General features: G+C 39.4%; 1 protein-coding gene across 1 annotated transcript; it reads left to right on the top strand.

Moving 5' to 3' along the window:
- The first annotated feature begins 9,826 nt into the window (after positions 1-9,826).
- On the top strand, positions 9,827-11,059 carry LOC131657499 (uncharacterized). Its single transcript, XM_058926890.1, has one exon. It carries the CDS (start codon positions 9,827-9,829, stop codon positions 11,057-11,059), a length of 1,233 nt encoding a protein of 410 aa, XP_058782873.1.
- The last annotated feature ends 2,802 nt before the right edge of the window (positions 11,060-13,861 follow it).

The following is a 13,861-nucleotide window of genomic DNA, read 5'->3' as shown; positions in this document are numbered from 1 at the left end:
GTGACTGCCCCTGCCGCATGAATCCAAGGCCTTCCAAGCAAACATATGTATGCTAGTTTTATTTCCATAACTTGGAAATTAATACAGAATGTGTATGGCCTAATGACAATTGGAAAATCCACTTCTCTAAAAACCGGGTTATGTGACCCATCAAAAGCTTTAACTATCATATGGTTGGGTCTTATAACGAGTCCTTCCATATAAATTTTCATGAGTGTTGTCTTTGGCATTACATTCAGTGAAAAACCTGTGTCAATTAGAACCCTAGACAGGTGAGCTTTTTCACACTGTACGGAAATGTGCAAAGCTCTATTATGTTACCTCCCTTGTTGTGGGAGTTCATGGTATCTAAACCTAGACATGCCCCAACGGTAAGGTTGGCTTCCATTCCATCGAATAGGTTTAGAGTTATGACCTTCGTTACATGGGCCGTACTCAGAAACCTTCATTAGATAATCTCGATGCTTTTGTGAATTCAGGAGTAGTGACATGAGAGATATCTTGGAGGGTGTCTGGTGTAGTTGGTCTACCACCCTGTAGTCACTTTTCTTTATTAGAGCTAGGAACTCTTCGGCGTCTTTGCTAATATACTATTTATCCACTGGAGTTACTTTGCGATCCGGCTCTATCATAGTTTTTTCTTTGGAGTGTCCGAAGGCTTCGTTGTGCTTTTGTTTAACATGTGCTGACTCGAATATACGACCGATGCGTGTCATAGCTCCTAGACCTATTATATTGGTTACAGAAGGTTCTCCATTGGGAATAGGTCAATCATTTTGTTTTTGACCGTTGGCGTAAGCCGTAGGATTGTATTCCCAAGGTACTATCTTCATATTCTCGTGAGGGGATGGAGATGATATTAGAATCTTGACCGTGTCTTCCGGGGACGTTGGGATCACCACAGGTGGATTTTGTCGAGGGATACTTAATGGTTGTTTTGAACAAATAATAACCAATGGTCTCCTTACTTCTTGGCGAGGTATTACCAAGGGTTCTTTCCTTTCTACCATGGCTATATATTCTTCTTCAGGATATTACCCCAGTTGGACTAATCCCTGATTCACAAGTCGTTGCAAGGTGTCCTTGAAAGCTTCGTTGTATTCTAAGAGGAACCCCAACTTGAATAGATGTCTCTTAAGGGCATTTATGAGATTTATCCTTTGTGGAACCAACTCTTGCTTGGTGAAGATTCTTATTGCATTTACTGCTCCATCATGAGGAGGCATATGGTTTGTTTTGACATTAGGTTTGTCAAAAGTAATAGCTCCTGAATCTAACGAATCTTGAACTTTATGTTGAAACGCCCAACATTTCTCCAGCGTGTGTCCTGGTGAATTAGCATGGTACTCACATCTTTCATTTTCATTATATCGGGATGGAAGTTCTCCAACATGAGGAGCGAGTGGCTTAGGTTCTATGAGTGACTCACTTAGTAAGTATTGTAGTATTTCATTACGTGTTATAGGAAGAGGGTCAAATTTCCTCGGAGGTCCTTGAAATTTACTTTGTTGTTGAGGTATTGCCACAGGTGTTTAGCCTTTTGATGTATCACCGTATTGGTCTCTCCTTCCTTCTTTTTCGAGAAGCTCGAAGTAGGCGACGCTCCTTGAATATTTCCATTCTTTATTACATTTTCAATCCGTTCACCTATACCCACCAAGTCGGAAAATCTCGAGGATACGCTCCCCACCATTTTCTCATGGTATGGCCCTTGCAAAGTACCTAAAAACAGGTCTACATGTTAACACCCAAGGGGTGGCCTAGAGGTGGAGGCTTGGGTCTTGAGAGTATGCTCCTCTCAAGGTCCTGAGTTTGAATCCTGCTAGGTGCTATCAATTCTTGTGTTAGGCCAGTCCATACAAAACTTTGTCAGTTTTGGCTTTAAACAGGGCCCCGCTAGTGGACGGTGGGATTGGTTCCTCTTAGATTAGTCGATCGCAAGGCTGGATACCAAGATTTAAAAAAAAAATCTCTACAAGTTCTATTTCAAGTAGCGGGGGTTGAACACATGCATCTATTTCCCTCAATCTTTGAGCATACTCTTCGAACACCTCATCTTTCAATTGAGACATGTTTTGTAATTCTAAGCGTTTAGAAGCCATATCCAAATTGTACTTATATTGCTTTAAGAAGGTATAAGGTCAGTCCAATTCCGGAAGTGGGTTTTCTCCAATTTCATAAACCAGTTGATGGATGCCGTGATTAGACTGTCCTAGAAGAAATGTACCATTAATTTCTGATTGTGGGCATAGGTAGCCATTTTTCTGACATTCATGCGCAAATGATTTCTTGGGCACGTAAGTCCTTTATACTTTTCGAAATTAGGGACCTTGAATTTGTGAGGGACAATCAGGTCCGGGACTAAGCTCATTTCAAGAGTATCAACATCGAAGGCATCATAACCTTCTACTGCTTTCAGTCTTTCCTCTAACACTTTAAACTGATTAACATCTTCAGGATTTTCCATAGTCTGGTGAGAAGATAACTTTGCCTGTGATGATCGAGTTGTATTATCCGCTTCTTGGCCTCCGTATTATAGGTCTAGATAATCATCCTCCGTAGGAAGATTATTGACAAGAATATGTACCGTGCGGGATATCCCTTCCTTATGTGGATGAGGAATAAATCCTTCTTGAGAAGTGTCACCTTCCTCGGGGGATGGTGCGACTCTTTTGGAGGATGGTATATATGCCCCTGACTGAGAATGTTTGTCCTTGGATGGACCAAAACCTGGGAGATACCCTAGCAGTGGGTTATTGTCCCTTGGCATGTCATCAGTTTGATCATTAGTTTCTTTGGCTGGGATCTCTTTGGCCATTTCTTGTTTCTCCAAGAGATCTTTCATAAAGCTTAACATTTGGGCCATGCCTCTCTTGATTACGTCCACGTTGCTCTTCAACTGATTTACTTCTTCACGAAGAGAAGCTTGATTTTGTTCGAGTAATCCATTGTCCTTTTCTATTGTGCTCTTGTTTGATATGGAGGTTGAAAATGTAGTTTGTCTTTTCCAACGGTATCACTGGAGAAATTTCATATATAAAAAATGAGAGTTTTTTTTATGATGCGATTATGGTATGTATGCGATGAATGTATGCGTATGCTAACATTGTGCTATGTCTTATCTACATAGAATTATATTTTTTGTATATGTTTTTCGTAGGTTTTATTTTCATCGGCTAGTATTGTAAGAAAACGAGTAATACTGAAACAAAAACTCTTTATTGATGTAAATGAAAACCATGCAAAGGAAAAACAATTGAAAATTTTTCAAACTGAAATTCAAAAATTGAAATAACAAACATAAAACTGAAATTAAAATGAAACTAAAGTTGTCTAGAGACGCCTACGCACATCTGCCATAAAACCATCCACCATTGCCCAACAAAGCTTGAGGAAGTCTCGATGAGGTTATTTCACAAAAAAAACCATCTTCTCGTGCTTTTCCTTATACTTTAGGTCATCCTTGTAGAGTTTGGGAACCATACTGACATGTTCGCTTGCCTTAGCGATGATCGCATATTGCTCTTTCGAATGTTCTTTTTCATCCCATGCTTCTTCATAGATATCTCTTTGAGGGATGAAATTTTCCCTAAGTGCTTCCAAATTTTGGAGGGAACTTTCATATTCAGAGGTATGCTTTAAGAATAACTCTTTAGAGGCTATCCTCCTAAGTCGTTCCTTTTGTTCTGAACTATGGCACTCTTGAAGTTCAGCAGCAAGGTCTCGTATTTTCCCTTCTTGTTCCCGAGTCTTATCTTCAAGCTCTAAGACTACGGATTCTAAGACTTCTTCGACTTCCTTATTATCTTAAACGGCTTTGTCATAATATTCTATCCATTTTACAATCTCCCAAGATACTTATTCCAACTTTTCATTATGCGAGACCAAGTGTTAATTATCACATAACATACCATTCATCGTACGTTTCCTTTTACTCATCTCCTTCTCTTCATGTTCCTAAGTGGCTTGAAGTTCTTGGTCTCTATCCTTGAGCTCAAGGCGTAACTAACACCTTTCGTAAGTTAGTTGTTGAAGATTAAGCTCCAAACCTTCCTTCTCCTTTCGGGAAGCCTCTAGGGCTGCCCTAAGCTCTTATACCTCTTCCACGGATAAAAGACCTGGGTCAGGAATGTCAGGCTTATACGCAGGATAAACTACAAATGGTAGCTGATTGTTTTCAACCCTCTCAAGAACCCATTGGGTATAAGGTTCCCTTGATATAGCATTATTTTATCCCAAATTTTTCTTTTGAACATGGTTCCACGCTCGACTAATCTTTCTTAGTAATTTTGGATCACCTTTCCCCATGTCATGTAAGACTAACTATTGGATTTGATCTTCAGAAATTTTTCCATTCATAGGGTATCCAAGCTGACGTAAAGCTAACACAAGATTATAATTAATGTGACCATGTTTCCCAATTAGAGGAACATTAGAAAAATCTTCGCAATTATAAACAACCTATTCAATATTAAGTTTCCTTGCATACCATAAGACGGAATCAGCACTATGAGTCCCTAATTTTTGAGACCACTCACGTCTTGTCAAGTCCTTAGCTAAATAGTTTTCCTAATACAAATGGGATATCAACCAAGAATATATGATAGGGATACAACAAAAAAACATTCCCTTCCCTTTCTCATGGCGAGTGTGAATGGCATAATAAATATTGGCTAGTATTGTAGGAGTTGGATCAGCACCCAAGACCTTTAAAGTCCATAACACATTGATGGCAGCAGGGTCCACATAGTCAACAACTCTATGAAACAAAATCCCCCAAACATCAAAAGAGCTAAACAATTCCCGCATGTCTCCCATTGTTTCTTTTAAGCATAAGACAAAGCTTGTGACTCTAAGAAAGATCTTTTAATCCCTTGAACATCACCACCAGTTTTGTAGTTGAGTGTCAAGTCTGTGGAGGGTATTCCTAACTCTTTAGCCAAATCAGTGACCTTAACTACTTTCCCAATTTCTGTATAGGCCCCTTTATTAGTTCTGGAAAATCCCATAATCCTGTCAAACTCTTCCAAAATCCTGTCATACTACTTGGCCAATGGGGACTAGATCGCCTACGAGTTTTTGTGACAATTCCACTCATAGTGGGTTGAGTTCCGGGAAATACCTTAGACGAGGCTAGACTTTGTCGAGGGTAGGATCTTGAACTCAACTAATGGCTCTAAGAACCTACCCCTAAAATTCGAACCTCGTGGAAAGACCTTGTAGAACCTAAAATAAAAGGTTTCAGGTTGCAAGAGGGTTCCATGAGACCCTTAGAAATAAACCACCTTTGGGAAGGATAGAATACCTATACCATGGTCATGAATTTATAAACCGAGGGTTGTTGCTTTTATCACTTCCATAATATTTACATCTTGCATGAGCATTCCTTGTTTATGTCTTATCCATGGGAATTAAAAGAATAATAATAAAAAGGTTTCGGTGAGTATCTTGAAGATGAGTTCAAGCAAGAAACAAATCCTCCGTATCAATGTCGCCTTGCCCGATGTGAAAAAATTAAAAATGATTAAGCGAAAGCTACCAGATAAAGCGTTATAGAAATTTGTCAACTGCCATGGGGATATTCTTGAGTTGTTAAAGGTCTATGTCCAAGTAGAGGCCATCACTGCTCTTGTTCAGTTTTATGATCCTCCGCTAAGGTGTTTCACTTTCCAAGACTTTGATGGGATTTTGAGATTTTCAGAACTAAGAAAGAGGCCTATACGGGAATTGGGAAGGTAGTTAAGGTCGCTAATTTGGCTAAAGAGTCAGGAATACCCTCCATAGACTTGACACTCAACTACAAAGTTGATGGTGATGATCAAGGGATTAAAAGATATTTCTTAGAATCGTAAGCTTTATCTTATGCTAAAAAGAAACAGTGGGAGACATGCGGGAATTGTTTATCTCTTTTGATGTTTGAGGTGATTTTGTATCCCATAGTTATTGACTATGTGGACCCTGCTTCCATCAATGTGTTCTGGACTATAAAGGTTTTGAGTGCTGATCCAACTCCTACAATACTTGCCAATATTTATTATGCCATCCACACTCGCCACGAGAAAGGGAAGAGAATGCTTTTTTTGTTGTATCCATATCCTGTATTCTTGGTTGATATCCCATTTGTATAAGGAAAAATGTTTGGCTAAGGACTTGACAAGACGTGAGTGGTCTTAAAAATTAAGGACTCTCAATGCTGATTCCGTCTTATGGTATGCAAGGAAACTTAATATTGAAGAGGTTGTTTATAATTGCGGAGATTTTCCTGATGTTCCTCTAATTGGGACACAAGGTTGCAATAATTATAATCCTGTGTTAGATTTACGTCAGCTTGGATACCCTATGAATGACAAACCTTCTAAAGATCAAATCCAACAATTAATCTTGCACGATATGGGGAAAGGTGATCCAAAATTACTAAGAAAGATTAACCGGGCCTGGAATCATGTTCAAAAGAAAAATGTTGGATAAAAGAATGCTATAGCAAGGGAACCTTATACGCTATGGATTCTTAAAAGGGTTAAGAGCAATAAGCTACCATTTGTTGTTGATCCCGCATATAAGCCCGACACTCCTGACCCAGTTCTTTTATCCGTGAAAGAGATAGAAGAACTTAGGGCAGCCCTGGAGGATTCCCGAAAGGAAAGGGAAGGTTTGGAGCTTAATCTTCAACAACTAACTTACAAAAGGAGTCAGTTACACCTTGATCTCAAGGATAGAGACCAAGAGCTTCAAATCACTAAGGAACATGAAGAGAAGGATAGGAGTAAAAGGAAACGTACGATGGATGGTATGTTAAGTGATAATTACAACTTGGTCTCGCATAATGAAAAGTTGGAACAAGCAGCTAGTGAGATTGTAAAATGGAAAGAATATTATGACAAAGTTGTTCAAGATAAGAGGGAAGCCGAAGAAGTCTTAGATTCCTTAGTCTTAGAGCTTGAAGATAAGACTCGGGATCAAGAAGGGCAAATACGAGACCTTGCTGCCGACCTTCAAGAGAGCCATAGTTTAGAACAAAAGGAATGACTTGGGAGGATAGCCGCTGAAAAGTTATTGTTCAAGCGTACCTCTGAATATGAAATTGCCCTCTAAGCTTTGGAAGCACTTAGGAAGAATTTCATCCGTCAAAGAGATATCTATGAAGAAGCATAGGCTGAAAAAGATTATTGGAAAGAGCAATATGCGATCATCTCTAAAGCAAGCGAACATGTCAGTATGGTTCCCAAATCTACAAGGATTACCTAAAGTATTAGGAGAAGCACGAGAATATAGTTTTTTGTGCAATAACCTCATTGAGGACATTCCTAGAAGTTTGAAATATGCAAAGTCTTCATTTGTCCCGCTTCCTGAAGTTGTCGAAGACTTCCTCAAACTTTGTAGGGCAATGGTGGATGGTTTTAGGGAAGATGTCCATAGGCATCTCTAGGCAACTTTAGTTTCATTTTAATTTCAGCTTTCAGTTTGTTATTTCAATTTTTGAATTTCAATTGGAGCAATTTTCAATTGTATTTCCCTTTGTGTGGTTTTCATTTAAATCAATAAAGAGTTTTTGTTTCACTATTACTCGTCTTCTTACGATACTCGCCAATAAAAATAAAACCTATACAAAAATATAATTCTGCGTGGATAAGACATAGCACAATGTTAGCATACGCATACATTCATCGCATATATACCATAATCACATCATCAAAAAAAATCTCTCTCATTCTTTTATATGAAATTTCTCCAATGATACCATTGGGGAAGACAAACTGACTCTCTGACCTCCATATCAAATAAGAGCATAACAGAAAAGGACAATGGAATTACTCAAACAAAACCAAGCTTCTCTTCATGAAGAAGTAAACCAGTTGAAGGGCAGCGTGGACGAAATCAAGGGAGGCATGGCCCAAATGTTAAGCTTTATGAAGAATCTCTTGGAGAAACAAGAAATGACCAAAGAGATCCCAGTCAAAGAAACTAATGATCAAACTGATGACATGCCAAGGGACAATAACCCACTACTAGGGTATCTCCCAGGTTTTGGTCTATCCAAGGACAAACATTCTCACCCATGGGCATTTATACCTTCCTCCAAAAGAGTCGCACCATCCCCCGAGGAAGGTGAGACTTCTCAAGAAGGATTTATTCCTCCTCCACAAAAGGAAGGGATATCTCGCACGGTACATATTCCTGTCAAAATCTTCCTAAGGAGGATGTTTATCTAGACCTACAATATGGAGGCTAAGAAGCGGATAATACAGCTCGATCATCACAGCCAAAGTTATCCTCTCACAATACTATGGAAAATCCTAAAGATGTTAATCAATTTAAAGTATTAGAGGAAAGACTGAAATCAGTAGAAGGTTATGATGCCTTCTACGTAGATACTCTTGAAATGAGCTTAGTCCCGAACCTGATTATCCCTCACAAACTCAAGGTCCCTAATTTCGAAAAGTATAAAGGACTTACGTGCCCAAGAAATCATTTGCGCATGTATGTCAAAAAAATGGCTGCCTATGCCTACGATCAGAAATTAATGGTACACTTCTTCCAAGACAGTCTAAGTGGGGCATCCGTCGACTGGTATATGCAATTGGAGAAAACCTACATCGGGAATTGGACTGGCCTTGCTAATACCTTCTTAAAGCAATATAATTACAACTTGGATATGGCTACTAATTGCTTACAATTACAAAACTTGTCTCAAAAGAAAGACGAGGCGTTCAAAGAGTACGCTTAAAGATGGAGAGAAATAGTTGCACGTGTTCAACCCCTGCTACTTGAAAGAGAGCTTATAGACATGTTTATGGGTACTCTCCAAGGGACATACTATGAAAAAATGGTGGGTAGCGTATCCTCGTGATTTTCTGACTTGGTGGTTATAGGTGAAGGAATTGAAAATGGCATAAAAAATGGAAAGATTCAAGGGGCGTCGTCTAACTCATATAGTTCAAAAAAGCCTACTCCAAGCCTCTTGAAAAAAGAAGGAAGGAGAGACCAATGTGGTGATACATCAAAAGGCTAAACCACCTGTGGCAATACCTCATCAACAAAGTAAATTTCAAGGACCTCCGAGGAAATTTGACCCTCTTCCCACGACACGTAATGAAATGCTATGATACTTACTAAGTGAATCACTCATAGAACCTAAGCCACTCGCTCCTCCTGTTGGAGAACTTCCACCCCGATATAACGCAAATGAAAGATGTGAGTACCATACTAATTCACCAGGACACGCGCTAGAGAATTGTTGGGCGTTCCGACATAAAGTCCAAATTTGTTAGATTCAGAAGCTATTACTTTTGACAAACCTAATGTCAAAACAAACCTTATGCCTCCTCATGACGGGGGCATTAAATGCAATAGAGATCATCACCAAGAAAGAGTTGGTTCCACAAATGAGAACTCCTATAGATGCCCTTAAGAGACATCTGTTCAAGTTGGGATTCCTCTTAGGATACAACGAAGCTTTCAAAGACACTCTGCAACGACTTGTGGATCAGGGATTAATCTAACTGGAGCAATATCCTGAAGAAGAATTCATAGATATGGTGGAAAGGAAAGAACCCTTGGTAATACCTCTCCAAGGGGCAAGGAGACTATTGGTTATTCCTTGTTCAAGCAACCATTAAGGATCTCTCGATAAAATCCATATGTGGTGATCCCAACGTCGCGGGAAGACACAGTCAAGATTCCTATACCATCTCTACCCCCTTACAAGAATATGAAAGCAGTACCTTGGGAATACAATCCTACGGCTTACGCCAACGGTCAAAAATAAAATGATTGGCCTATTCCCAAAGGAGAACTTTCTATAACTAGTATAATAGGGCCAGGAGGAATGACACGCAACGCTCGTATATTCGAGTCAGTACCGGTTCAACAAAAACGCGACAAAGCCTTGACACATTCCAAAGACAAAACTGTGATAGAGTCGGATTGTGAAGCAAATCAAGTTGGTAAAGATCCTTTTAGCAAAGACGCCGAAGAGTTCTTAGCTCTAATCAAGAAAAGTGACTACAGGGTGGTAGACCAGCTTCACCAGACACCCTCCAAGATATCTCTCATGTCACTACTCCTGAATTCAGAAAAGCATCGGGAGTCTCTAATGAGGATTACGAGTGCGGCCCATGTGACGAAGAACATAATTGTAAACCAATTTGATGGGATGGTAGCCAACCTTACCTCTGGGGCATGCCTAGGTTTTAGTGATCATGAGCTCCCACCACAAGGGAGGTCACATAATAAAGCTTTGCACATTTCCATATACTGTGGAAAAGCTCACCTTTCTAGGGTTCTTATCGACATGGTTTCTTCACTGAATGTAATGCCAAAGACGACACTCATGAAAATTGCCATGGAAGCCCTCGTTATAAGACCCAGTCATATGGTAGTCAAGGCTTTTGATGGGTCACAAAGCCCGGTTTTTGGAGAGGTGAATCTGCCAATTGTCATTGGATCACATACTTTCTCTTTCAATTTCCAAGTTATGGAAATGGAACCCACATACACATGCTTGCTTGGACGGCCTTGGATTCATGCGGCAGGGGCAATCACATCAACCCTCCACCAGAAGATGAATTTCGTAAACAAAGGCTCCATAGTTAACATTAATGGAGAAGAGGATATATTTGTCAGTCATCTAGAGTCAAACAAATATATCGGTACCGAGGAAGGCAACAGAGAAACTGCATTCCAAGCCTTGGAGATTGCTACCACTATTACATTGCCCGTAGAGAAAATAAAGAAGTCAGTAACATCCTGGAGAGACTTGCAAGATGTAGATCCTGAAAACTGGGGTAAGATAATTGAAGTCCCCGAAAAGAAAGATCGCTTGGGTTTGGGATACCAACCATCTGCGATCAATAGAGCCGTAAAGGAAGGACGACAAATTCCGCCACTAAAACAGACCTTCGTGACAGGTGGGTATGAGCATAACAAACAAGTATCCATGTTATCCAACAAAGGTATCAATGAAAGTGCATTCGACTTCATCCGTGAATGTGCTCAAGGAGAACAACTCCAGAATTGGACGACCTTGGAGATACCAGAGATCTTTTTATTTTCAAAGTAATTTTTATTCTTTGTTTCAATAAATACTCATGCTCTTCCTGAAGCATAAAGGTAGTTTGTAAAGGGCCCTAATATGTTTTCAAACTTTGGTTTATTAATTAATAAAATTTATTTTTTGCATTTGGTATAAAACCCCGTGACTTTTCTTGTTTATTAAAAATGGCAAATACTTTCTTCATAAGCATTTTCATATTTGCATACTAAATGAACCAAAACGTGATAAAATATGTGATCGCCATCTAAACCCATCGATAACGATATTGCTGGAACTTAATGTAAACGTGAGGCTCATATTAATCAAGAAGAAGAAGGGGATGGGGAAGATGATGAACTCCTGATAAGTGCCAAAATGTCGATGTTTTGAGTATGTAAATAGTGGCACTTATCGATACTTTTGTTAATACCGTTTGAATAATTCCCCGTTTTATGTATAAATACGTATACTTTGTAAATAGTTGTATACTCATATACTTTTATGCCATTTGATAGTTTTTCTTTGTTTTTATAGGTATTCATGTTTATTGGAGCCTTCATGAATAAAGTGTCAAAGGCACGGCTTCGATTTCGCAATTTTGGTGAAAGCCCGCTTAGCCACCATCAAGCGGACTTCCAAAGACTCAAAATAAGGATGATCAAAATCATCAATTTGGTCTCCATTCATTCATTATTATATAGAGCATTGAATAAGCTTTCCAAGGCTTCGAACCGGGCGCAATTCGGAGTTACGGTTCTCAACTTATGGCGAAAACAAGATTTCACTTTTGCTGTCAGTCCGCTGAGCGGAGCTCCAGCGGAGCAAATCAGAGTCTGGATGCAATTTTGAGTCCGCTGAGCGGAGGGGGTCCGCTAAGCGGACCTGCTAAGACAGCAGCTCGTTAAAAGGGGCCAAAATCACATTTTTAGGTTATGGGTTGAGTATTTTTGAGTCCCAACACCATCAACTTCATTCTTAGAGTAGAATTGGCTTAAAAAACAACTTCGGAGGTTGCATAAGGATGATCGGGGGTGGATTGAGCGTCGAACAGAGCTGACAAACCGGGAGATTTTCGGTTCATTTCTCTTCTTCTTTGTGTATTTCTCTTTGGTTGGGTTTTGTTTGTATATTTACTTGAATCTTATGTATATTTACCGATTATAATGTTATGTTTAACTTGTTTTACAAATCTGTGTTGATGTTATCCTGGATTTTTGCTCTATGCTAGGGATTTGGGGTGCTTTAGAGATAAACTTCTTGAATCCTTATCTAGGATGATTATCTGTTAGTTTCTGAACTCTAGAGATAGATTTAGAGCTAGCATTCACTGTTTGTATCTGTTCTTAATGCTTTCGTGTTTGAGCGGCGCGCGAGAGATCGCCGACGCGAGAACACGGATGTTCTCGTGACTTCGCGTTAGAGATAATCTTAGTTGTGAGATGATCTCGTTTGTGCTCCAGAGATGGACGCTTATGTGAGAGATATGTGATGACATAGATGAGTATCGTAGGTAGAGTATAACGGGTTGGTAAGTGTATGTTTTTGAAGAGTGAATATATTTACATTCCTGATAAGTTCTTTCTCTTCTAAGAATGTGTTTATTCTTTTCCTGTCTATATCTTTGTTTACTTTTTGCTCATTCAAACCAAAGCTCGAAACCGTAGAAACTGTTGAATGGCATCTCTCCATCTCCGAGGACGATAATTCCCGGATCAATATTTCCAAATCTTTTGTTGCTTGCCCTATACCGCATTCAACAACTCCCTTAAGTGTTAATGAGGTTAATAGAACGAGAATAAAAAAGCATGCTTCCCTCAGGAGGCAATCAATATCATAAATTTGGGAACATACAAAGAACCGAAGGAAATCAAGATTAGGACAACTTTAAATGAAGATGTAAAAACAGAGTTAATCTAGCTTCTCCGTAAGTATGCAGAGGTGTTTGCTTAGTCTTACTGTGACATGCCAAGTTTAGATACAAATATTGTTGTACATAGGTTACCTCTCAAAGAAGGGAGTACACCTGTTAGGAAAAGGCGTAGGAGGGTTCGTCCCGATATGAATAACAAAATCCGAGAAGAAGTACTCCAACAATTTGACGCATGATTTCTAGCCGTGGTTGATTATCCGCCAAGGATCGCCAACATAGTTCCAGTTCCTAAGAAAGACGAGAAAGTATGCATGTGCGTAGATTATCGTGACCTAAACAAAGCAAGTTCCAAAGACGACTTGCCATTGCCACACATTGATGTTCTAGTGGATAATACAACTCAAGCTTCGATATTCTCTTTCATGGATGGATTCTCCGGGTATAATCAAATCAAAATGGTACCCGAAGACATGGAGAAAACCACCTTCATGACATTCTAGGGCATATTTTGTTATAAGGTAATTCCCTTTGGGTTGAAAAATGTAGGGACAACATATCAACGAGCGATGGCTACACTATTTCACGACATTAATCACAAAGAAGTCAAAGTGTAAATGGATGATATGATCACTAAATCCTATACAGAGGAAGAGTATGTCATTCATTTAAAAAATTGTTCGAGCATTTGAAAAAGTTCAAACTGAGGCTAAATCCAAACAAACGTACGTTCGGCGTAAGATCAGGAAAACTGTTGGGGTTTATTGTGAGCTAAAGCGACATAGAGGTAGATCCCGATAAGATAAAAGCCATACAAGAAATGCCAGCTCCAAGAACAGAAAAAGAGGTTCTTGGTTTCTTAGGTCGATTGAACTATATCTCGAGGTTTATATCGCACTTAACCGCCACGTGTGAACCAATATTCAAACATCTCAAGAAAGATCAACCAATCAACTGGAACG

The sequence above is a fragment of the Vicia villosa genome, linkage group LG1, assembly GCF_029867415.1.
Source record: "Vicia villosa cultivar HV-30 ecotype Madison, WI linkage group LG1, Vvil1.0, whole genome shotgun sequence".
Classification (NCBI taxonomy): Eukaryota; Viridiplantae; Streptophyta; class Magnoliopsida; order Fabales; family Fabaceae; genus Vicia; species Vicia villosa.
The sequence above is the reverse complement of the archived record's forward strand: the minus strand, read 5'-3'. Positions and strand labels throughout refer to the sequence as shown.